The sequence below is a fragment of the Scyliorhinus torazame genome, chromosome 21 (assembly GCF_047496885.1).
Source record: "Scyliorhinus torazame isolate Kashiwa2021f chromosome 21, sScyTor2.1, whole genome shotgun sequence".
Taxonomy (NCBI): domain Eukaryota; kingdom Metazoa; phylum Chordata; class Chondrichthyes; order Carcharhiniformes; family Scyliorhinidae; genus Scyliorhinus; species Scyliorhinus torazame.
The window spans coordinates 106,203,991-106,230,795 of record NC_092727.1 but is presented as its reverse complement, the minus strand read 5'-3'; the positions used below and the strand labels follow the sequence as shown (position 1 = coordinate 106,230,795).

The window sequence follows — 26,805 nt, the reverse complement described above, 5'->3', positions numbered from 1 at the left end:
AGGTCTGAATCACCTGCTTGTCAATGTCATTACCTCAAAATCTAAACAGCAAATATTTATTTTGTAGATTTCCAGTGGGATTTAAAAAACTGCTACTAAATTCCAACGTTCGCATGAAACAAGGTTGTACATGGGACTGTGACACATGTCAGATGCAGAACTGGAGCCCAAAATAATGGCACATGTACTACCCTTCATTTTGCTCAGCTCAGGAAAACTCACCACTGGTTGGAGGCTCACGAGCACAAAAGGGAGATGGTTGCGGTAGTTGAAGATCAATCATCAGTCCTGGGAGATCGCTTAAGGAGTTCCTCAGGGTAGTGTCCTGGGCCCCGCCACCCTCAGTGACTTTTGTCACTAAGAAATCGTCTCTCCATACGGTCAGATTGTGGTTTTTCACTGATTACACAATGTTCAGCACCATTCAGAACATCCGAGATACTGCTGCAGTCAGTGTCCGTATGCAGCAAGACCAGGACAAGATTCAGGCTTGCATTAATAAGTGGTAAGTAACATTCGCACCACACAAGTGCCAGGCAATGACTATTTCCAACAAGAACGAACACAACCATCTTCCCTGGGCATTCAATGGCATTACCATCACAGAATCCCACTATTAACATCCTGGGAGGTTAACATTTCATAAATTTAAAAATCCCTACAGTGCAGGAGGCCATTCAGCCTATTCAGTCTGCACCAGCCCTCTGAAAGAGCACCCTACTTAAGCCCACGCCTCCACCTTATCCCTGTAACCCAATAACCTCATCTAAACTTTTGGATACTCAAGGGCAATTTTAGCATGGCCAATCCATTTAACCTGCACATCTTTGGACTGATTTGGTGAAAAACTGAACTGATGGCTAAATACGATGGCTATAAGAACAGGCCAGAGTCTGGAAATGCTGCAGAGAGCAACTCGCCTCTTGACTCCAAAGCATGTCCAACATCTGCCAGGCACAAGTCAGGAGTGTGGTGGAATACTCTCCATTTGCAGTTTCAACGCTCAAGAAGCTTCACACCATTGTCATGACACCCTGGGCTAGTGCACGGTCAATTTCAGCCCCACAGGCCCCGAAGACACAAAACAAGTGAATTAACCGATAATTCCCCAAAACCGTTGGCCCTTGGCTGCCTAATAATTAGTCACCAGATATGCAAGTTGAAGCACAGTTACTGTTCATTTATAACAAGATCAATGGTGAAATATGCAATTAATGCAACTGAATAACAGGCTAACCTACTACCTCCTTTAACGGTCTACCCTCTACCCACATACACAAGTCAGACAAACGCAGGGGGGGTTGGTGTGAAAATAAGAACGGTGAAGGTCAAAACAGAGTCTTGGTTTCCCAACGTAGCAGTCTTTCCTCACAGCACGCCGGCTGATCAAAGCCTCCGGTTCACAGATGGTAATGGTCTTCCTTGCAGAATCATTTATTCAGTACTTACAAGCAACAGGCTTTCTTCTGGAGAGAAACTATTAAACAGGGCCTTCAAATCAAAAGGTTCACATTCAGGTCTATTTCTTTCCTGAGACACTATCTCACATCAAACCCTGCTGACAGCTCGTTGTTTGACTTCAAGCCTTTGCAGCCTGGAGAGAATGACACCCAGTCTTGCTGGAGAATCAGCCCTCGAGAGTGGCCTTGTAGAGAGAGTTTAGCTGGATTTTTTGGGAATTAGTTGAAATCCTCCACCCAGTCTACAGAACTAAAGGTGAAACTAAAATGGAACCCCATGGCTCGGAGAAACAGTCCAGAAGGATAATATCCAATCACCTCATGTTACCAGGCAGATCACACCTTCTGGGCTCATTCATTGGCCACCAGCCACATCAACCAAATCAAGGCTCAGCCAATCTCAGTCATTGGTGGTCAGTCCACAACTCCAGTCCAAACCAGCACAGGCTTCTGCTCGAATTAAAGACACAGGACACTTTCCTTAAAGACATTTCCATAAATCATCCATGGATCAAAATTCAACAGCAGAAACAAAAGGGGAAACAGGAAGGACCCTTACACCATCCAGGACAAAGCAGCCCGCATGATTGTCACCCCATCCTCCACCTTAAACATTAATTCCTTCCCTCACTGACATACAATTTTAGCAGTTTGTACCATCTTTCTTTTCATAAAATCCCTACAGTGCAGGAGGCCATTCGGCCCATCATGTCTGCACCAGTCCTCTGAAGGAGCACCCTCCCTAGTCCCACTCCCACTCTTATACCCGTAATCCCACTAGGGGCAATTTAGCAGTCAATCCACCCAATTTGCATATCTTTGGACTGAGGGAGAAAACCGGTGCACCCGGAGGATAACCACGGAGAAGGGGGAGAACGTGCAAACTCCAGTTACCCAAGGTCGGAATCGAACCTGGGTCCCTGGCGCTGTGAGGCAGCAGTGCTACAAGATGCACAGCAGTGACTCACCAAGGCTCCTTTGAAACCTTCATGCAAACCCACAACTCTACCACCTAAAAAGATGCATCCAGCAAAAGCACGGGAACACCACCAGTTGCAAGTTCCCCTCCCAGACAGTGATTTGGAACTCTTCTGTTGCTCCTTCACTGTTACTGGGTCAATCCTGGAACTTCTTTCTTAACAGCACAGTGGGTGTACGTATACTACAAGGATTTCACCAGTTCAAGAAGGCAGCTTACCACCACTTTCTCAATGACGAATGGGGATGAGCAGTAAATGCTGGCCTAGCCAGTGTTGGCCACATCCCATGAACGAATAAACTGAAAAGTTCCATATTGCAGCCACAATGCTGCGCTAAAACACTCAAGGGAACAATTATTGCTGGGCTGCTCACTGGATACCTTCAACAGCGGAAACTATCCTCTTGGTTATTGTAGACGAGGAAGTAAACATCACTCACTCCCTTTCCAAATCTTCTCTCACTGAGCCACATCACCAGTGTTCTTGGATGGCATCTGGGTGCATGAGATTACCAAAGACAGACTTCTTTTCAATCCGTTCATTTCACCCCTCCCTCAAAGGAGACACTTATGATCTACATTCAGCAAACTGCCTAACAGGATGAAATCAGCTCAATGAGACAACTTACCACTTTGTGACACTATACAAAATGGAACATCCAGATGGTTGCATACTTCACAATTTAGGCCTTTTCGAAAAACTAACGGGGAGGGAAGCAAAATTAATTCTTGCATTTACTCACAGGTTGCAAGATTTATCAAGCCAAAATTTCCCTGAAGAAAATTTCCAAGATAAGAGTACAGAATTACTAGAAAATTAATACCATAAATAAATCATCCATTTTAAAGATGTGTTTGTGCAAAAATTAGCAAGCAGATTCTGTACCAAATATAGAGCATCATGAAGAAACTATTGTGCAATCATTAGGAAGCAAAAGAACAAGATTCACATAAATTAAAACTCTGTTGAACTCCAACTCCTTATGGGAAAGGCCTCCAAATTATAAAGGAATGAAAGGAATGAAGCATTTAGCCATACTGCAATAAAGCACCTCCTGACCTTTCGAACAAACTTTACTGAAAATTTCAGGTTTATGAATAATCGCAATGATTCACTAATAACTGGATAATAACTAAATTCACTTTTCAGGCCCGTGATCAACATGCCCTCCACTTGTGTTTTGGAATGCTGGGAGATATTTGTTTTTTTAAGTGTGATGGCCCTTTAAATTTTTCCTGCAGCTGCCCACATGCAGTAACTCAAAGGATTTGTGCATGGCAACCTTTGGTTTGCTGTGCTGCCACGCTTAAAGGGAACATTGGCCATGGTTTTAAAATATTTGAGTAAGAAAGGTTACAGACAATACCGGCTAAGGTGCAATTTGGGGGGGAGGATGTTGATTTTATACATTTCCACGCTAGCTAAATTTCAATACCGCTCTTTGCTTGTCTCAAAATGTTTTTGAACATTCAAAATTATATTCCTTGGCACAATGGGAAACAGTTGCCCCGTGTTAAAACATCATGAAGTGAAAATAGAAGTAAAGAATAAAGAACACTGGTTACAAATTTCTTCTTACTCTCTTTAATTTCATTTTCTCAATCAAAATAAGACAATAACAGATTCAGCTTTAAAATGTTTTCTTTTTTTTTTAAATTCCTCCAATTTATATTTATAGTGTTGTGCTGACAGGGACTGCGAATAAAAATATACATTATCATAGATTCTTCACCAGCCTATAAAAAGGACTTTTTAAATGACTGTTACTGTCTAATTTTATTATGCAAAGACCAGGCGACAACCTTTTTCTCCAATTTAATGAAGTGTACAGTACATGACATGCAAAACTGCATGAACAGTTATATCCTTTAAAACGGCCACTCTCCGTAAGCACTGTCTTAGCAAGACAAACCGATTCTGTACACAGAGGATATAAGCTAATGAGCCAAATCTTCCATCATCAGATACTCAATTCTTCACCGGAAGACTTTTCTGTGACGTTTTTTTTAAAAAAAAATTGGACTCATTCCTTCTGGGAATAAGTATCTGGAAAAAAGGACTCAAAAAAAGGAAATCTCTCCTAAATGGGACAACCACTTAACATGTTAAATTACCTTCTTGCTTTGCTTTTTCTTTCTCCTCCTTTGAATGCTATTACTACAATCAGCTGGTTTGTTACTCTACCAAATGTTTGGAAAGTTGTGTTGTGCAGGTCACAAACAGCAGTTTAGGATCTACCTAAAAAGTGTAATGGACAAAATGAAAAAGCACAATGAACATGTAAAAAATAAAATTAACAAAATATCTCACTTTTTTTTTTTAGACTTTGTTTAAAAAAGTAAACAAAGGAACAAGGTAATTTATAGTTAGTCAAGTTACAATAAGTGTTGTCTTTTACTTTTTTTTCCCGTAAAGTCTATTGTCTTCTGGAAGTGGAAATGTCAGCTCACTGTAGATTCTCCCTGGAAAACATGTGGGACTACCCCTCCCAGGAAAAAAAATCCCCCCCTCCCCCAATCAAGCTCTGCAAAGGATCTATCCAAGCCACTCAGGACGACAAGGCAGTTTCCTTCTGTGTTTGCTGTGCTTGTGAACGTTGTTGCATTAACTTCTGATTTTCCAAATCTCTAAAATGTTTCTCGACCTGTCAGAAAGGAAGAGAGAAATAAAATTTAAAACAAGACATTTTTCCATTCAAATAATCAGTTGATTGTTGTTTTTTTAATAATATTTTTGTTGAGGTATTTGAAAAATTTTAGAACATTAACAAAAACATTAACATCCACATGGCAAAATGAACATTTCTTCCCCCCCCCCCCCACCAAGCCCAATCTTCACACACCTCAACCAAACAACAACAATCCCCCCCCCCCCCCTCCTTGGAATATGGCATCTGCTGACATTTTAATTTTCCCCGAGAAAGTCGACGAACGGCTGTCACCTCCAGTAGAACCCTAACAATTGACCCTCTTAAGGCGAACTTTATTTTCTCGAGACTGAGAAACCCAGCCATGTCACTAACCCAGGTCTCTACACTCGGGGGCTTAGAGTCCCTCCACATTAATAAGATCCGTCTCCGGGCTACCAGGGAGGCAAAGGCCAGAACGTCGGCCTCTTTCGCCCACTGAACTCCCGGATCTTCCGACACGCCAAAGATCACTACCTCCGGACTCGGCACCACCCGTGTTTTTAGCACCATGGACATTGTCTTAGCGAATCCCTGCCAAAACCCTCTAAGCTTCAGGCATGCCCAAAACATGTGGACATGATTTGCAGTGCTTCCCGCGCACCTTGCACACCCATCCTCTACCTCGAAAAAGTTGCTCATCCTAGCCACTGTCATGTGTGCCCGATGGACTACCTTAAATTGTATCAGGCTAAGCCTGGCGCACGATGAGGAGGTATTAACCCTGCTTAGGGCATCCGCCCATAGACCCGCCTCTATCTCTCCACCTAGCTCGTCCTCCCACTTGCCCTTAAGCGCCTCCACTGGAGTTTCCTCCGCCTCCGAAAGCACCTGGTAAATATCGGATACCTTCCCCTCCCCCACCCAGGTACCGGAAACTACTCTATCCTGTATCCCACATGGCAGCAGGAGCGGAAAGGCCGACACCTGCTTTCTCAGGAAGTCTCACACCTGCAAATACCTAAAACCATTCCCTGGTGGCAATTTAAGTTTATCCTCCAAAGCTTTCAAGCTGGGAAAGCTCCCACCTATAAATAGATCCCCCATCCTTCCGATTCTTGCCCCCTGCCACCTCCGCAACCCGCCATCTAGCCTACCCAGTACAAACCTGTGGTTGTTATAAATCAGGGTCCAAATCAATGCTCCCTCCACTCTCATATCTCCTCCATTACCCCCAGATCCTCAGAGCCACCACTACCAACGGACTTGTGGAGTATCGGGCCGGCAAGAACGGCAGAGGTACCGTTACCAATGCTCCCAGACTGGTGTCTTTACATGACGCCACTTCCATCCGCTCCCATGCCGACCACTCCCCCACTAGCCACTTCCTAATCATGGCTATATTAGCCGCCCAGTAGTAATTGCAGAAGTTCGGCAGCGCCAACCCACCCTCCCCCGACTGCGCTATAGCAACACTTTCTTCACTCACAGGGTTTTACTCGCTCACAAAGCCCAAAATAATCTTATTCACGTGCTTGAAAAAGGCCTGAGGGATGAAGATGGGGAGGCACTGAAAGACAAACAAAAATCTGGGGAGAACCGTCATCTTCACTGTCTGTACCCTCCCCGCCAGTGATAGCGGGAGCATGTCCCATCTCTTAAAGTCCCCTTCCATTTGATCTACCAACCGGGATAGGTTTAACTTGTGTAGTACCTCCCATTTCCAGGCCACCTGGATTCCCAGAGATCGAAAGCTCTTCCTACCATTCTAAGCGGCAGCTCTCCCAGTCTTTTCCTGCCCTCTTGCCTGGATCACAAACATCTCGCTCTTCCCCATGTTAAATTTATACCCTGAAAAGCTGCCAAATTCCCCCAAGATACACATTACTTCCCCCATCCCCTCCAACGGGTCCGAAATGTACAAGAACAGCTCATCTATGTAGAGCGAGACCCGGTGCTCCACCACCCCCCGAACCAGCCCTTTCCAGTTCCTAGAGGCTCTTGACGACATGGGCAAAGGCTCTATGGCCAGAGCAATGCCCCGTCCCTCGTGTAGTTTAAAATACCCCGACCTCAGCCGGTTCGTACGTACACTCGCTACTGGTGCCTGATAGAGCAACCGCACCCAGTCGATAAAGCCCTCACCAAACCCAAACCTACCCAGCGCCTCCCACATGTAATTCCACTCCACCCGATCAAAAGCCTTCTCCGCATCCATCGCTACCACCACCTCCGCCTCCCCTCCTTCTGATGGCACCATAATAACACTTAGAAACCTTTGAACATTGGCCTTAAGCTGCCTGCCCTTAACAATCCCGTCTGGTCAATCCCTATCGCCCCCGTGACACAGTCCGCTATCCTTGTGGCCAGTATCTTAGCCAGCTGTTTGGCATCCACATTCAGTAGAGAAATCGGCCTGTATGACCCGCATTGCTCCGGATCCTTCTCCTGTTTTAGGATCAATAAAATAGAGGCCTGCGACACTGTTTTGGGGGGGGGGGGGGGTGTGGGGGGGACGACGACGACGACTCCCTTCTCTCTTGCTTCGTTAAATGTCCTCAACAGCAGTGGGCTCAATATCTCTGAAAATTTCTTATAGAATTCCACCGGGTAGCCGTCAGGCCCCGGGGCCTTGCCCGTCTGCATGCCCTCCAGCCCCTTGATTATTTCGTCAATCTCAATTTGGGCCCCAGCCGCTCCACCAGGTCCTCCTCCACCCTCGGGAACCTCAACTGAACCAGAAATTGCCTCGCCCCCTCCACTCCAGTCGGGGGTTGCGACTCATACAATTTACTATAAAAATCCTTAAACACCTCGTTCACCCCTGCTGGGTCCAGGATCGTATTATAATCAGTTGATTGTTAAAGGAATTTGCAGAGCAGGGTTTTAAGACGATAGCCATTTTATGAGTCAAACATTATCCCAAAAACGATCATCAACCTTTGAACAAATACTCAGGTAAACGGAACTACAAAATATAAAATTGCAAGTCAATAAACTTATCATGTACCGGGCTTTTCAGAGGAGATGGTCTCAGATTCAATCTTAATAGAGGCATACTAGCCATCCCAAGGGGGCTGTGGGAGTCCTTTTTTTTTTTTTGTTGCTTCCAATTGAAAATCTTTGCAAGTGCACCGAGAGGAACGGACTTGGGCACAATGAACCCTATAACCAAATAACCCACTAGCCCTCAGGAGGACTGACAAGCAAGATAAATTGTAACAGTAAAATAAAAACAGTAAAGAGCATTTGAACAAGTATTAGATGATCAAAGAGAGTAGCTCTTGATTCGTGAAGGGCAGGTCACATTTGACTAATCTTTGCAATTTTCTTTTGGAGGAAGTAAATAGCACGGTGGACCAGAGAGTGTCTGTGGATGCTGCCTAGACTTCTGAAAGTATTCGATAAATTTCTGGACAAGAGATTAATGACAAAAAATAAATAAAAAGGCACAGAAATACTCATGTCACAAGTTTGTAATTGGATGGTAGATGGGAGCCAGAATTGAGATAAAGGGAATGTACTCAGATTGGCAGTAAATGAGAAATGACGTTTCACAGGGAGCTGTACTGGGCCTCAGCTTGCCAACACATGCATCATGATTTAAATATGCAGCCCTCTATTTCTTTAATCAAGTTTGCAACTGGCACTACCAAGGTGTAGAGAAGTTACAAAGGCATATACATATAGAAGACAGGCTAATAAAAACCGTGGCAGATGGAAATGGAAAAGCTTGGAGTCATCCACTTTGAATCCACCAAGAAATTTGAAATGCAAGACTAGGTACTGTGGAGGAGAAAAGGGGATTTGAGTATAAAGGTAAATCAATGAAAAGTTAGTGGACTGCTACAAAAAGTAATCATAAAGGTTAACGAAACACTGTTCTTCACCCCAAAGGGACAGGAATTAAAAAGGGAAGAATGGCATGTTTTGGTTGCACAAAGCCTACAAGAGACCCCATCTGCGATCCTAGGTTCAACTTTGGGCACAACACTTCAGGAAGGTTAAAAATCCGCCTCTAAAGGGGTATTCACCAGAATATCAGGATTTGAAGGATTTAAATCATGAGGGCAGGTTGCATAGAATAGGATTATATTTCTTTGAATTTAGAAGTACATCAGTGATCTAATAGAAGTGTTTAAAATCATAGAATAGTTACAGCACAGTCGGCCATTTAACGTGTCTGGTTTGTGCTGGCCCTTTGTAGAAGCAATTCACCTAATGTCACTCCTCTGCCGTTACCCCGTAGACCTGAAAAGTTTTCCTTCCCAGGTATTGATCCAATCCCCTTTCAAAAGCCTTAACTGATTGTGTGCTCCACCACACACACAGGCATTGTACTCCAAATCCTAACCACATGCTGTATGAAAAAGTTTTACCTCGTGTCAAATTGCTTCTTTAACCAATTAGGTTAAATCTCTGCCCTCTGGTTCTTGATGCTTCCGCAAAGGGAAACAGTTTTGTTCTATTCACTCGTCCAGGTCTCTGGAATACCTCTATCAAATCACTTCTCAACCTTCTCTTCTCCAAGAAGAATAGTCTCAACTTCGTCAATCATTCCACGTAGCTGAAGTTCTTTATCCCGGAAACCATTTTTGTGAATCTTTTCTGCACCCTTTTGAAGGTCTTCAAATTCCTCTTAAAGCGTGGTGTCTAGAACTGCATATGACTTACTCTAGTTGAAGCCGAAATAGTGTTTTATACATGTTTACCATAACTTCCTTGCTATTGTGCTCTCTGCACCTGTTCATAAAGCCCAGGATACAGCATGCTTTATTGACCATGTTTTCAACCTGCATCTTCAATATACAGGTTGCTCTGCTCCTGCAAACCCTTTAGAACTATGCCCTTTATTTTATATTGTCTCTCTGCTTTCTTCCAAACAAAATGAATCAATTCATACTTCTCTGCATTAAATTTAGTCTGCCACTTGTCCACCCATCTGTCAATGTCCTTTTGAAGTTCACACTATCCTCAAAGTTCACAATACCCTCAAATCACACATGATCAGAAAACTTTGAAACTGAGCCCTGTACACCAAAGCCTAGGTCATTAATATATCAGGAAGAGAACGGGTCCTAACCAAAATCCTTGGGTACCTCCACTATAATTCTTCCACCGATCCAAAACACAGCCTGTTCACCATTACTCCACTTCCAGCCAATTTTGCATCATGTTGCTAGTGTCCCTATTATTCCATGGGCTCTAACTTTGCTCAAGTCCATTTTGTGTCACCTTATCAAATGCCTCTTGGAATTCTATATACACCATGTCAACAGCATTCACCTGATCAACTGTCTCAGTTAGCTTTTCAATGAAAAAACTTCAGCAAGTTAGTGGAACGAGATTTACCCTTCACAATTCCGTGCCGGCTTTCCTGAATTAACCTGCATTTGTCCCTGAGATTTTTCATTTTGCCCAGATTATTGATTATGAAAGCTTCCATGCCACAAGAGTGGAAAATTCACAATGCTTCAAGTAAGACTAAAAAATTATGGTTAGTGCCTCCACAGTTTCCACTCACTTCCTCAGTATCCTTTAATGTAAATCATCTGGTCCTGGTCCCTTACCAATTTTAAACCCTTGCAGTATCAGAACTACCTCCTTTTTCACCAGGACTTGAGCAGCAGCATCTTCCTTAGTAAAGACAGATGCAAATAGATCATTTGTCTCAGCCATGCCCCTTGCTTCAGTGTATAAATCCTCTATTTGGTCCATGGGAATATACCTCAACTGTGCTCAAACTCTCTTCTAGGCAGCCCATTGTCCAGTTACAGTTTTTTTGCCTACTGGGGGGACCAAATCCATTCTTACCTCACGGAGTTGCCTTTCCCCCAATTATTTATTCTCACCTTGGGTGGTTCCTTATGTTTTTCCCATAGCCAACCTAAACCTAATGATACAATTGGGCGGCATGGTAGCACAGTGATTAGCACTATTACTTTACAGCTCTAGGGTCCGAGGTTCGATTCCCGCTTGGGTCACTGCCTGTGTGGAGTCTGCACATTCTCCGTGTGTCTGCATGGGTTTCCTCCAGGTGCTCCAGTTTCCTCCCACAAGTCCCGAAAGACGTGCTGTCAGGTAATTTGGACATTCTGAATTCTCCCTCTGTGTACCCAGGCGGCGGAATGTGGCGAATAGGGGCTTTACACAGTAACATCATTGCAGTGTTAATGCAAGCCTACTTGTGACAATAAAAATGATCATTGCCCCCTAAATGTTTCCCTGAAATTTTATCCACTTGGCCAACGCATTCCCAAGTACCAGGTCCAGCAATGCCTCCTTTCTCATTCGAACTGGAAACGTACTGCTGTAATAAATTCTTCTGAACACACCATAGGAACTCTTTTCCCCCCTCTGGTCTTTACCCCTACGGCTATCACAGTCTGTATTCGGATAATTAAAGTCCCCTGTTGTAACTACTGTATAAAATAGTTACACTTCAGAAATTTCCAAGCAAATTGTTGTTCTATGTCTTTCCCACTAGTTGGTTGCCTATAAACTAAGTCAAGCAATGTAACTGCACATTTTCCCCCCCTTAGCCCTACCCAAACAGATTCTGTCCTTAACACCTCTGGGACATCCTCTCTCTCTCCTGCACGGCTTTCTTTAATAATACTACTATTCCTCTTCCTTGCCCATCTTTCCTGAAAATTCTAAGAAAGATTCCGCAGAGCAGAGAGGGACCACAATCTCAAAATTAGAGTTTAGCCATTTAGGAGCGAAATCAGGGTATTGCGTAACTCTGGTATTCTCGCCAAGAAGAAATGGTATTGAGTCAATTGAAATGGGGCAGCACGGTAGCATTGTGGTTAGCACAATTGCTTCACAGCTCCAGGGTCCCAGGTTTGATTCCCGGCTTGGGTCACTGTCGGTGCGTAGTCTGCACATTCTCCCAGTGTGTGCGTGGGTTTCCTCCGTGTGCTCCGGTTTCCTCCCACAGTCCAAAGATGTGCAGGTTAGGTGGCTTGGCCATGCTAAATTGCCCTTAAGTGTCCAAAATTGCCCTTAGTGTTGGGTGGGATTACTGGGTTATGGGTGGAGGTGTGGGCTTGGGTAGTGTGCTCCTTCCAAGAGCCAGTGCAGACTCGTTGGGCTGAAAATTCTGCACTGTAAATTCTATGAACAGTCTATGAACTGAAATGTTCAAGACTAAGTGACACATTTTGATTACGTAAGGATATCAAGGATATGGAGCTACGGTGGTTAAAAAAATGTTGCAAGTCAAATATAACCTAAGTAAATGACAGAAAAAGCTGAAGGGGAGGGAAGGGAATGTTCATACACAATCAGAAGATAAAATCAGTTCAGGACTGAAAATGTGTACCTGCCAGGTTCAGCAGTTTTGAAAGGTCTTTGTTTTAAAACACAAGCATAATGTGCATTAATAGTTACCCAAAATAAAGTAATCTCAATTTAAAATTTAGTCTTGTATACTTACTTTGTATATTTACTACAAAGTAAACTATGGAGACCTGGTTTCAAATTCCATTCAATAACACACAACTGAAATAAAGGTGCAGGCAACATGAGTAACTGTCACCTCAACAACGTCTTAAATATTTAGCACTAACAAAGCAAGACGCAAGTCTACAACAGACTGCGCTGTACAAAAGCAAAATAGGCGCTATGACAGGGAAGAACTCAGAGATTATGGGCGGCACGGTGGCACAGTGGTTAGCATTGCTGCCTCACAGTGCCAAGGACCAGGTTCAATCCTGGCTCCAGGCCACTGTCCATGTAGAGTTTGCACATTCTCCTTGTGTCTGCGTGGGTCTCCTCCCCACAACCCAAAGATGTGCAGGGTAGGTAGACTGGTCATGCTAAATTGCCCCTTAATTGGAAAAAAAAAAAAGAATTGGGTACCCTAAATTTTTTAAAAAGGAAAGAACCCACAGAGATTGAACCTGCTGCATGCTTCTCAACCAACATTTGTGAGACGGTCACAAAGTGTCTTGAATGCATTAAAATATGTCAAATGTAAAATCTTAAATGCATGGTTTATCAAATTCGGAACAACCCATGGCACAAAGTCATGCTTCTGAAGTTCGATAAGAAAACAGATTCCCTTCCTTCCAAAAAGCCCCCTCATCCCACTGCCTTACACCATTATAAAATATAACTGCAAGAGAGATTAAGCTCGCCTTTAATAGATCCTGGAAAGAAAATTCTGAAAACCGATAGATGAACTTCAGGCAATCATTTCCTTTTGGAGCCTGAAGTCAGTTTTGCACAAAGACAAAATGATTTGAAATAAATCATGGGTTTTCAGTTTCACTCTAGAATTAGGTGGTACATTGCAGCCAAAATGATCTTTCAGTTTTTAACCTTAAAAATAAGGTTCCTTGCAAAAACTACTGCATTCTGCACTCTTCTGTATTATTAGCAATAAAAGGATTAAAGATCTAGTCGCAAAGTAAACGTTTTGGAGAAGCGGTTAGTTTTGCATAACCAGACGTTTTATTATCGATGAAACCAAATGGAACAACTGGATATGCCAACATACAAAGTCAAAATCTTGACTTTCCTGCGCCCTTGAAGATTGCCCAGCAAACCTTGTCGGGCTTGCCAGTAGCTTCCTGGGATGGGTCGAGTCAGATTGTTTTGGTAACAGTAATGCCCAAATAGAACAGTATTCATTATGTAAATCTTTCTACATTGCCCAAAAGAAAAAAAACTGAACTAAAAAAGCTATCTTTTTTTTGGAAATTTCAGCCAATGACAGATGAAAATAGTTGGCAATAATTGCTCAAATGTAACAGCTGTTATATCAGAAATAGGCCATTCAGCCTCCCGAGCGTATTCAGCCAGTCAGTCCGATCATGGCCTCAAGCCACCCTTGATCCATATCCCTTGATACCCATGCCTAGCAAAATTATATTTGTAATTTTGTGGCTAGTCAACTACACAATCTTTCAATTAGTTCATGATTTGTCTTTAATGTAACTAAATACACTCACCGGTGTTCTATGTCACAATGAAATATATATCCCTCAATACCCAAGGGGCTGGTTTAGCACAGTGGGCTAAATAGCTGGCTTGCAATGCAGAACAATACCAGCAGCGCGGGTTCAATTCCCACAACGGCCTCCCCGAACAGGTCCGGAATGTGGCAACTAGGGGCTTTTCACAGTAACTTCATTGAAGCCTACTTGTGACAATAAGTGATAATTATTATTATTACCCTTAGCCAACAAAAATCTATTGATCTCAATCTTGGAAAGTTTTAACTGATCCAGCAGCCAGTCTTTCAGGAGAAAAGTTCAGATATACACTCCCTTATGTGCAAAAAAAAAAACTGCTTCCTAATTTCATTCCTAAATACTAACTTTGTGGCAGCACTGCAGCCAGGGGCCCAGTAAAGTCATGGAACCCCAGACTAAAAGGTGAGTTACAGCAGGATGGGAGTCGCACCCGGTGGGGGTGGTGGGGGGGGGGGGGGGGGGACGAGGAGTGATGGCTTTCAGTGGTCCACCCTCACAGTACAGCAAGTATTCCATTTAAGCCTGCCATTTCCTAATTGTCTATCATGATCTCAACTACATCACTCTCAAATGTGCCACTTTCTCCTGATCACTTCCGTTAACAATTTATAAAAACTTGTTAGTTGTCTTGACAATTTTCTCCCAAATTTCCTCTGTTCATCTCATTGTTATCTTTGCATCCTTTTTTATTTATATCATTGTTATTCACTGGATTTCTAATTTTCCTGCATTTATTAATCTTTTCTTTTACACTGATACTGTCCCTTACCTCATCTGTTGACTTTGGTTGCTTAACTGCTTGAGTGGAGCTTTTACCACTTTAGGGTCTTAGTGTTTTTATTAATTGCACAAAAAACATGTGTGAATAATTCAAGGTTCAACAGTAGGTTAAACTCAGTTTACGCGGTCAATTTTTCTTACCCCTTTAAAGTTTGCCTCGCCTAATTTTAAAAGCTTGTTTTTTGATTCTTCTTTCTCCTTCTCAAAACTAATGTCTAATTCATTCATATTGTGGTCTCCATTTGGAAGATGTTTCCTTCCCATTAGATGGTTAATTAATTCTGGTTTATTATTCATCAATAAACTTTGTACTATTTGTTCACTTCAGTTCCATAACATATTGTACCAGAAATTGTTACAAATACATTCTAGCAATTTATTGCCTTCACTGCTGGAACTGCTCTGCTTCTCCCAAACTGCGAAAATTAAAATATCCCATTAAAACCACATTATTTCTGCTACATGCTTCCCTGATCTGCATATTTATACATCCTCCCACAACATCAGTCAGGAGGTCTGAAGGCAGGTCCAAAGTCTTGCATCTGTTGTTGTTCCTTAATTCTACCCGTGGTGTTTCCACTGCCTCATCACCCTTGCTTACTGAAATCCTCTTTTTCCTTCTGTAATCAAGTGGAAAATATTCACTTTAAAGTTTATTTTTTCCTGTGCAGATGAAATAATGAACTGCTTAGGAACTGAAAGATTGTTCTTTGACGTCAGGAAATTAATCAAGCTAATGGAGGATGGCTACAATTTGCAAATTACCTTAACACAAATTGGATTTTTGCATATTTGTACAAGTTAAATTTAATCTATCTGGCTGGCACATGTGAAAGCAAAACACTTTAATGCACACAAAGATTCACTTATAACAGAAAAGCAGCATTTTCTAGTGCTTAGTCAAATATTGCAGTATCATTTTCGTCAATGTTATTAAGGATATCAATTTATTTGGGCTGTATGGTATTAGTTTCTGATTCTGTTCCTTTTTCTTCTACACTTGTTTTGTGTGTTTTAAATAATTTGAACACCTGATTTAAAGTAGCAATTTTCGGTTTGGAGGATATCTATAAAAATAGCTTGAGCTTCATCACAGTTCAGAAAATCAAACCAGAACTTCTCATCATCACGCTATAACAAAAACATATTAGTATTCCAAGTATGTATTGTAATCACACACAAAATTGTATTCGAAAAATGGCTGAGTGTTTGAAAACACAAAATGTCAAAATCTCCATTCGTAACTCTACCGCAATGGAAGTGATATGAGTTTGAAGGTATATCCAAAGTATTTTTCAATGGAAAGTGATTATTTGTAAGCTTCAGCATGAGAAAAGGGGAAGTATAATTTGTGGCTAACTTGATTTAGGTATATGCACTTTGCAATAAAAATAAAGACAAATGGCTATATTGAAGGAAACTTTCTGGTGAACTATTAACACTGCAATATCTAGTTTTTCACCTACATGGAGAAACCAAGTAGTTTTTTAACAGCAGCCATTATTTGTATGGAGAGTCAAACTGCCTCATCAGGGGATAGTCCCATGAAAATGGAAATGCAAAACTAGAAACTTACTGCTTTATTTTCTTTGATTTATTAAAGCAACAAAGTGTTCAGTGCCCAAAATACTTCAATCACAAAATTTAAGCAGCAGTCCCATTTCTCACCAATGCATCTTAAATCAACCGCATGTAGCCTACTGACATTACCCGATAAAAGGGTGTTAACAGTCTGAGCAATTTATAGCTATCAGCTAAAATGATTGAAAATAATTACTAATTTGTATAATTAAAAGGTTTATCTTTTAGCAATCGTTAACAGAAACTGAATGGCTCGAGGCCAGAAATACAATGTCCACTTGAATTTAGTCCTGCCACTTACAGATTATTAAAATTATTCAATCAGTTTTACTTACGTGGCATTAACTATTGGCTGCAATAAAAACCTGAAGTTGCTTAGAACAAGGAAAGTTTAACCGAAGTGGTTGTGGCATTGGATGCTGAGAAGGCGTTCGACCAGGTAGAATGGGGGTACATGATGGCAGTTCTGGAGCGGTTTGGGATTGGACCAAGATTTGTGAATTGGGAAAAGCTACTATACAAGGCGCCGAGGGAGAGTGTCCGCACAAACAACATCAGCTCGAGATTCTTTTCTCTCCACCGTGGGACTAGATAGGGCTGTCCTATGTCCCCCTGCAGTTTGCACTCGCGATTGAGCCGTTGGCCATCGCATTAAGAAGTTCGGGGGTATGGAAACGAATAGTGCGGGGGGGAATAGAGCATAGGGTGTCCTTATATGCTGATGACTTGCTGTTGTACGTGTCGGAACAGAGTGTGTCGACAGGGGGAATATTGGAGCTGCTTAGAGTGTTTGGCTCTTTCTCGGGGTACCAGCTAAATCTAGACAAGAGTGAGTATTTTGTGGTATCTCGGCCGGGTGTGGGGGCAGGAGTGGGGGGGGGTGGGGGGGCTGCCATTCCGTAGGGCAGGGACTCACTTTAGGTACCTGGGGGTGCAGGTTGCCTGGGAGTTGGGGGGGCTCCGCACGTACAACATTTCTAGTTTGGTAGAGAGAGTGAAAGCTGATCTGGCAAGGTGGGATGGTCTCCCTCTGTCACTGGCGGGTTAGGTACAGGCGATTAAAATGAACGTGTTGCCACAATTTCTGTTCATTTTTGAATGCATGCCGATTTTCCTGCCAAATGCTTTTTTCAGCTTTTTGAGGGAAGGATTAAGTCATTCATATGGGGAGGGAAGGTGGCCAGAGTTAGAAAGGTGCTACTACAGAAGGGAAGGTAAGCAGGGGGTTTGGGTCCTCCAAACCTGATGTATTACTACTGGGCGGCGAATGTGGAGAAGGTGCGGAGCAGGGTAAGAGGGGTAGATTCCCAGTGGGTCAGAATGGAGGAGAGTTTGTGCAGGGGGTCGGGATTGAAAGCACTGGCAACAGCGCCGCTCCCAATAGCCCCGGGGAAGCACACGGAGTCCGGTAATAATAGCTTCATTGAGAATTTCTCAATGTCCGGTAATAATAGCTTCACCAACACGTCGGGTTAGGGGCAAGGTCAAGGGAAATGCCAATTCGGGGCAACCACAGATTTGAGCCAGGGAGGTGGGATGGAAATTTTCGGAAATGGGAGGAGAAGGGGATTAAGACACTGAAGGATGTATTTCTTGGGGGTCGGTTTGCAGGATTGAAGGAGCTGGAAGCGAAGTATGGGCTGGAGCAGGGGGAAATGTTTAGATACATGCAGGTTCGAGATTTTGCCAGAAAGGAGATATAGAACTTCCCGGAAGAGCCAGCCGCCACATTGCTGGAGGAGGTGCTGATGACAGGGGCACTGGAGAAGGGAGTAGTGTCAGCGGTCTACGGAGCTATTTTGGAGGAGGAGAAGGCACCGCTGGAAGGGATCAAAGCAAAGTGGGAGGAAGAGGTGGGAGAGGAAATGGAGGGGGGGTTCTGGCGTGAGGTGCTCCGGAGAGTGAATGCCTCCACCTCGTGCGCGAGGTTGGGGCTGATACAGCTGAAGGTGGTATACAGAGCACACCTCACGAGGGCGAGGATGAGCCGATTCTTTGAAGGAGTAGAAGGTGTGTGTGAACGTTGCGGGGGGGGGGGGGGGGGGGGGGGGGGATCCTGCTAACCACGTTCATATGATTTGGTCCTGCCCAAAGCTAGAGGATTACTGGAAGGAGCTTTTAAGGATAATTTCTAAAGTGGTGCACGTGAAACTGGACCCGGGCCCCAGGGAGGCCATATTCGGGGTGTCGGACCAGCCAGGGTTGGAAACGGATGTGGAGGCAGATGTTGTAGCCTTCACCTCGTTGATCGCCCGAAGGCGGATCCTGATGGGTTGGCGGGGGGGGGGGGGGGGGGGGGTCTGTTGGAATTCGTGACTCTGGAGAAGGTTAAGTTTGAACTGAGGGGAAGGATGGAGGGGTTCTACAATTCATGGGCATTATTCATTATGCACTTTCAAGGACTAGATACATCGAACATTAGTGTGTGGGGGGAGGGTGTTAATGGTGGCCATGGGTGATTCCTGATTCCTTTTTGTCAGTTGTTTATGTGAACATGTGTGCGAATGTTTTGGGTTTGGTGGGAGGATGGGATCGTTGTTATCGATATGGGGATCAACATATTTGTTACTGATTGTTTATTACTGATTATTGTTGGTGGGTGGAAATTTGGGAGAAAATGCGAAAAAGGAGAAGAAAGAAATTTTTTTTTTTTTTTTTTTTAAAACAAGGAAAGTTTGTTTTCATACAATTTCAAGAAACTAATGGACCCAATTTAGCAGTATTCTAAGTTTTATGACTTCAATTAGAAGTCATCCAACATAGTGAATGTATTAATTGAGTGAATGCATTAATTGCGGACTGGATAATGTCAGTGTTTTATTTTATGATGAGCAGCCTTCTGTTTGTAAATCTTGACCTCCATACTGTTGGAAGTATGGGCAACATTAATAAGTGTCAGGATATATTTGTATGTATATATATATATATTATATATATATATATATATATATATATATATATATATATATATATATATATATATATATATATATATATATATATATATATATATATATATATATATATATCACAGTAAGAAGTCTTACAACACCAAGTTAACGTCCAACAGGTTTGTTTCAAACACTAGCTTTCGGAGCACTGCTCCTTCCTCAGATGAATGAAGAGGTATGTTCCAGAAACATATATATCGACAAATTCAAAGATGCCAGCCAATGCATGGAATGCGAGCATTAGCAGGTGATTAAATCTTTACAGATCCAGAGATGGGGTAACCCCAGGTTAAAGAGGTGTGAATTGTGTCAAGCCAGGACAGTTGGTAGGATTTCGCAGGCCAGATGGTGGGGGATGAATGTAATGCGACATGAATCCCAGGTCCTGGTTGAGGCCGCACTTGTGTGCGGAACTTGGCTATAAGTTTCTGCTCGGCGATTCTGCGTTGTCACGCGTCCTGAAGGCCGCCTTGGAGAACACTTACCCGGAGATCAGAGGCTGAATGCCCTTGACTGCTCAAGTGTTCCCCGACTGGAAAGGAACATTCCTGCCTGGTGATTGTCGCGCGACCTGGTGATTGTCGCGCGACCTGGTGATTGTCGCGCGATGTCTGTTCATTCGTTATCGCAGCGTCTGCATGGTCTCGCCAATGTACCACGCTTCGGGACATCCTTTCCTGCAGCGTATGAGGTAGACAACGTTGGCCGAGTAGCACTAGTATGTACCGCGTACCTGGTGGGTGGTGTTCTCACGTGTAATGGTGGTATCCATGTTGATGATCTGGCACGTCTTGCAGAGATTGCCATGGCAGGGTTGTGTGGTGTCGTGGTCGTTGTTCTGAAGACTGGGTAGTTTGCTGCAAACAATGGTTTGTTTGAGGTTGCGCGGTTGTTTGAAGGCAAGTAGTGGTGGTGTGGGGATGACCTTGGCAAGATGTTCATCTTCATCGATAATGTGTTGAAGGCTGCGAAGATGATGTTGTAGATTCTCCGCTCCGGGAAAATACTGGGCGACGAAGGGTGCTCTGTCAGTTGTGTCCTGTGTTTGTCTTCTGAGGAGGTCGGTGCGGTTAACATCTTGCCACGGTCATCCCCACACCCCCACTACTTGCCTTCAACAACCGTGCAACCTCAAACAAACCATTGTTTGCAGCAAACTACCCAGCCTTCAGAACAGCGACCACACAACCCTGCCATGGCAATCTCTGCAAGACGTGCCAGATTATCGACATGGATACCACCATTACACGCGAGAACACCACCCACCAGGTACGCGGTACATACTTGTGCGACTCGGCCAACGTTGTCTACCTCATGCGCTGCAGGAAAGGATGTCCCGAAGCATGGTACATTGGCGAGACCATGCAGACGCAGCGACAACGAATGAACGGACATCGCGCGACAATCACCAGGCAGGAATGTTCCCTTCCAGTCGGGGAACACTTCAGCAGTCAAGGGCATTCAGCCTCTGATCTCCGGGTAAGCGTTCTCCAAGGCGGCCTTCAGGACGCGCAACAACGCAGAATCGCCGAGCAGAAACTTATAGCCAAGTTCCGCACACAAGAGTGCGGCCTCAACCGGGACCTGGGATTCTTGTTGCATTACATTCATCCCCCACCATCTGGCCTGGGCTTGCGAAATCCTACCAACTGTCCTGGCTTGAGACAATTCACGCCTCTTTAACCTGGGGTTACCCCTATCTCTGGATCTGTAAAGACTTAATTACCTGCAAATGCTCGCATTCTAAGCATTGTCTTACATCTTTGAATTTATCTATATTTATGTTTCTGGAACATACCTCTTCATTCACCTGAAGAAGGAGCAGTGCTCCGAAAGCTAGTGTTTGAAACAAACCTGTTGGACTTTAACCTGGTGTTGTAAGACTTCTTATAAATGTACACAAGAGGAGGCACGTGTCATAGTGGTTAGCACTGGGACTGTGGCGCTGAGGACTCTGGTTCGAATCCCGGCTCTAGGTCACTGTCTATGTGGAGTTTGCACATTCTTCCCATGTCTGCGTAGGGTTCACCCCCACAACCCAAAGATGTGCTGGTTAGGTGGATTGGCCGTGCTAAATTATCCCTTAATTGGAAAAGAAAGGTAATTGGGTACTCTAAAAAATGTTTTAAATAACATATAAATAAATGTACACCAGGTAAAGGTTCATAAAATTCACCATGCAAATTCAAATCCTCCATAACGGAGGCAATGGTCTTAAAATTATCGCTTCGGTCGGAAAAATTATTATACATGTGAATGTGTCGGTCTAATGTGACTCACAGGAATACAGAACAGAACAAACAAAGCAAATGCTCATAAGTCCAGTCTCCGAGGCTTACGTCTGATCCTGGTCGACCGCCGGAGAGGTGGTGGAGGGGATGACGGTGTCTTGAAAGGCCAGTGGGAGGCACGACTGGTGGCCTCGTGGTTCGAGGTGTCTGGAGGTGGCAATTTGACATGTGGAAATGGAGGGGAAAGTGGTTGGGGCCAAGCAACTTTTCGCAGTGCCCTTCGATTCCGTCGCACAATGGAGTCATCAGCCATACGTATAATATAGGATCTGGGCGCGGCCTGTCGAACAACGACAGCCGGAGCAGATCACCCACCATCCGGTATCTTGATCCTGACCGTGTCTGCCGGGGATAGCACGTCCAGATCGGTGGCATGCGCGTCATAGCCCTGCTTCTGGCTGTCGCGAAGCTGCTGCATCTCCTGCAGCACCGGGAGGTGATCAAGGTTGGGCAGGTGTATGGCTGGAAGCGTCGTCCGCAGGTCCCTGTTCATCAGCAGTTGAGCTGGCGACATGCCAGTGGACAAAGGAGTCGCCCGGTACACAAGTAGTGCAAGGTGTATGTCGGAAGCGGAGTCAGCGGCCTTGCGGATGAGCTGCTTAACAATGTGTACCCCTTTTGCGACTTTACCGTTGGACTGCGGATAGTGCGGACTGGAAGCGACATGCCTGAAATTGTAGCTCTTGGCAAACATGGACCATTCGACTGTGGAAGCATGGGTCAGTCTCGTTCATGACGGTGTTCGGGATGCCTTGCCGTGAGAATGTCTCTTTACACGCTTTGATGACCGTCCGAAAGGTGAGGTCTGGCAGCTTTTGCACCTCAGGATAGTTCGAACAGTAGTCGATGATTAAGATATAGTCACAACCATTCGCGTGGAATAGGTCAATGCCAACCGTGGACCACGGGGCGGTCTCTACGTCATGTGGTTGGAGCGTCTCCTTGCTCTGCGCTGGTTGGAACCTCTTGACAGGTTTCGCAGTTCAGGACCATGTCCATGATGTCCAGGTTGATGCCAGGCCAGGAGACAGCTTGCCGGGCCCTGCGTCTGCACTTTTCTACAACCAGGTGTCCCTCATGAATCTGCTGCAGCACCATGCTCTGGAGACGTAGCAGGATGACTATCCTGTCCAGCTTGAGCAGGATGCCGATCAGAGTCAGGTTGTCCTTGACGTTGTAAAATGGAGGGCATTGCCCTTTCTGCCAGCCATTGCTGAGGTTGTGGATGACTCGCTGTAACAGGGGGTCTTTGGCCGGCTCTTCTCGGATGAGAACAATCTTCTCATCTGTTGCCGGGAGAGTGCTTGCACACAGTTGTACCTGCAATTCAATGTGCTGGATGATCTCCAGTGGTTCACTGGGTGAGTTGACGGAGCGGGACAATGCATCGGTGATGATGAGCCCCTTGCCAGGTGTGTGCACCAAATTGAAATCATTCCTCCGGAGTTTGAGCAGAATTCTCTGCAAACGAGGCGTCATGTCGTTCAGATCCTTTTGGATGTTGTGGACCAGAGGCCTATGATCCGTCTCAGCAGTAAATGTTGGCAAGCCGTAGACATAATCATGAAATTTGAGGATGCCGGTGAAAAGACCTAAACACTCCTTCTCTATTGGCGCATATCTGGTCTCAGTGGGCGTCATTGCCCGTGACACGTATGCTACTGGTACCCAGGATGACATGGCGTCTCTTTGAAGCAACACCGCCCCAATGCCATCCTGACTCGCATCGATGGATATCTGGTCTCTCGATCTGGGTCAAAGAATGCAAGGACGGTGCAGTGGTGAGCTTGGCTTTCAGCTCCAGCCACATGTTCAGTGCACCGCCTTCCCCTGTTACACTTTTTCCACCAGGTTGCATAGGGCCGTGGTGTGTGGCCAAATTCGGGATGAACTTGCCAAGGAAATTGACCATTCCCAGGAAGCGCAGTACTGCCTTCTTGTCCTCGGGGACTTTCATTGCCTCGATGGCTTTAATTTTGTCTGTGTCCGGGCGCACACCGTGTTGCGAAATCTGATCGCCCAAGTAACTTCAGCTTGGATGTCCCAAAACAGCAATTGGACCTGTTTAGCTTGAGGCCATGTTCATGACCTGTTTAGCTTGAGGCCATGTTCATGTATGCGCGGAATACTTTCTTTAGTCGCGACACATGTTCCTCTGGGGTTGTGGACCAGATGATGATATCGTCAACGTAGACATGTTCTATTCCCTCCATCATCTGTTCCATGATGCGATGGAAAATCTCTGATGCAGAGATGATGCCAAATGGCATTCAGTTGCAGCAGAATCTGCCAAAGGCATGTTGAAGGTAGAGCCTTCTGCTAGATTCTTCAAGTTGGATTTGCCAAAATCCTTGGGATGCGTCCAATTTTGTGAAGTAGTGCACGTGTGCCATCTCACTCGTATTTCTTCCCTCTTCGGGAGGAGGTAATGTTCCCGCATAATGTTTTTGTTTAGATCCTTGGGGTCAATGCAGATGCACAGGTCCCCTGAGGCTTCTTTACACACACCATCGAACTGACCCAGTCGGTTGGTTCAGTGACCTTTGAGATGCCTTTTTGTTGCAGACTCGTGAGCTCTGCCTTCAGGCGCTCTCTCAGTGGAGCAGGGACACGTTGTGGTGCGTGGACCACTGGTTTGGCATCAGGCCGCAGTAGAATCTTGTACTCGTACGGCAGCGTGCCCATCCCGCTAAATACATCTGGGTACTGGGTTAGGATGTCATCGATGCTGGCCTAAAGATCTGAATGGGACGGCGCGTGGTGTAGACCCTTTGAATGAGGTTCAGTTGCTTGCAGGCGTGCGCACCTAGCAGGGACGCCATGTCTGGTTTAACAATCTCGAAGCGCAAGCTTGCTTGTGTGTGTCGGCTGGACACCTGCAGATGGCAGGACCCCAGTGCCTTGATTGCGTTTCCATTGTAGTCCAGGAGTTTGCAGGCAGCTGGAAGGATTGTGGGGGGCCTCTTGATTCTCTTGAAGTCCACCTGCGAAATCAGGTTGGTGGAGGCACCCGTGTCCAGTTTGAACTGGATGGGGCAGTGGTTGACCTTCATCACTGCATGCCATTCGTCCTCGGAATCCACGGCCAGGATGGATTGGACTTGCGATGTGTCCGCTGAGGCGTATTCACACTTCGTAATAATGCCCATTCGGTAAGTGTTGCCCAGGTATTCATCATCTGGAGCCATCGCACTGCCTGGATCAGAGTCATGCATTCGGTGTTGCACACTTCTGATGCGCCGCTGTCGGAATTGGGAGCGCTGGCTCCTGACTGGTGGTGCAGATCTGCACAGGGCTACATAGTGGTTTGGTTTCCCACAGTTTAAACAGCGTTTGCCTCTTGCAGGGCAGTTAAATGGGCGGTGCCACGCAGTTCGCACACGTCATGACGCTGACGTCATGACGCTCAGTGCGTCGTTGCGCATGTCGGACGTCTGCACCCGCGCAGTGCAGTTTTCAGCCGCTTTGTGTTCCTGATCGCATTGCGCATGCGTCGGGCCCCGGGAAGAGCGTGCAAAATGGTCGCTTTCGTCAATGTGGAGGAGCTGCATCTGGTAGATGGCCTGAACACACTCCACCACGTGGGAGGCTTGTTTTTCACTTTCTGCCCTTTTGTACTGTGAATAGCGATTTTTAGAGTGCTCATGCACAGTACACGTTTCAATCGCGACTGGCAGGGTCATGTGCTTGATTTTCAACAATTGCTCTCGCAGAGGATCAGAGTGGACTCCAAAAATGATTTGGTCTCGGATCATGCAGTCAGTGATATCACCAAAGTTGCATGATTGCACTAGAAGTCGAAGGTTAGTTAGATAGGAGTTAAAGGATTCGTCTTTACCTTGCATCCTCTGCTTGAAGATGTGGCGCTCGAAGATTTTGTTGGTGTCCACCTCGCAGTGGCTGTCGAATTTGTCCAGGATGGTTTGGTACTTTGTGTCCTGCCCTTCGGAAAAGTAAAAAGAGATGATGATCTCTATCGCCTGGTCACCCGCAGTGGTGAGTAGAAGAGCTATCTTCCGAGCATCGGTCGCACCATTGAGGTCGGATGCTTCCACGTATAGTTGAAATTTCTGCTTGAATGATCGCCAGTTGGCACTAAGATTGCCGGTGGTCCTGAGCTGATGAGGAGCCTGAATCTTGTCCATTGTGCCTGTATTCAGTAGCTGGTTGTCACGGATCTTGCTGAGCTGAACTAAATAGATTGAACAGTCACTTCTGGTATCATGTTGTTATGCTGCTTCAGATAACACAGGCTGCTACTTGATGCAGTCTTAACTAAAGGATGCTCCAGACTCGGAAATGAGTTCAACGTGGTTATTGAACTATTAACACAGTTCTCAAATGAGTTAGACTCTCTGCTAATCTAACTGTAGTAACTCAGTCTAACTGTACCAGCTTGCTCTAAGCCACGTGCTGGGGTGTGATGCTGCTGATAAACCCTGTCTAACACTCTAGAGGTCTGTCTGTGGAAAGAGGCAGGGTGTGAGTGCCTCATCCCTTTTATAGTGTTTATGTCATGCCCCCTTGTGGTGACGCCACCTCTGAGTGTCCTGACTGCCCATTGATTGTGTCCTATTCTGAGTGTTCATTGGTTGCATGTTTGCATATCATGACAGTATCCTTATGTGCTGTAACCATTCTATGATTTTGTCAGCCATCCACCACATGCAAAACAATTCAAATAATTACACGTATAGATGTTAAAAATGAATACATTTCTAGAAATTCGTTTTAGCATATCTCCAAAATATGGATTTACAACATTTTAAAATAAATTTAGAGTACCCAATTACTTTTTATTCCAAATAAGGGGCAATTTAGCATGGCCAATCTGCCCATCCTGCACATCTTTCACTGTGGGGGTGAAACCCACGCAAACACAGGGAGAATGTGGAAACTCCACACAGACAGTGACCCAGGGCTGGGATCGAACCCGGGTCTCAGCACCCAAGGAAGCAGTGCTAACCACTGCACCACCATGACACCCGGATTTACAAAACCTAAATGGAATTCACATCCACAATACTGCATTTATTTACATGGAAAGCTAGATCGAGGGGAAAAGCAAATTTGGAATACCTTTTGTAGGATCTTTTTTGTAAAGAGCATTTTCCCCAAATATCTCCCTGACCATGCACGCACCTATGCTGAC

At 44.8% G+C, this 26,805-nt stretch overlaps 1 protein-coding gene across 1 annotated transcript in view; it reads right to left on the bottom strand.

Moving 5' to 3' along the window:
• Nucleotides 1-4,008: 4,008 nt before the first annotated feature.
• lsm12b (LSM12 homolog b) overlaps nt 4,009-26,805 on the bottom strand; it is a 62,489-nt gene continuing 39,692 nt past the window's right edge. Inside the window, exon 5 of the mRNA XM_072487177.1 lies at nt 4,009-5,084. Within this exon, the coding sequence (XP_072343278.1) occupies nt 4,989-5,084 (96 nt within the window). The 3' untranslated portion in view covers nt 4,009-4,988. The remainder of the gene's footprint in view (nt 5,085-26,805) is intronic.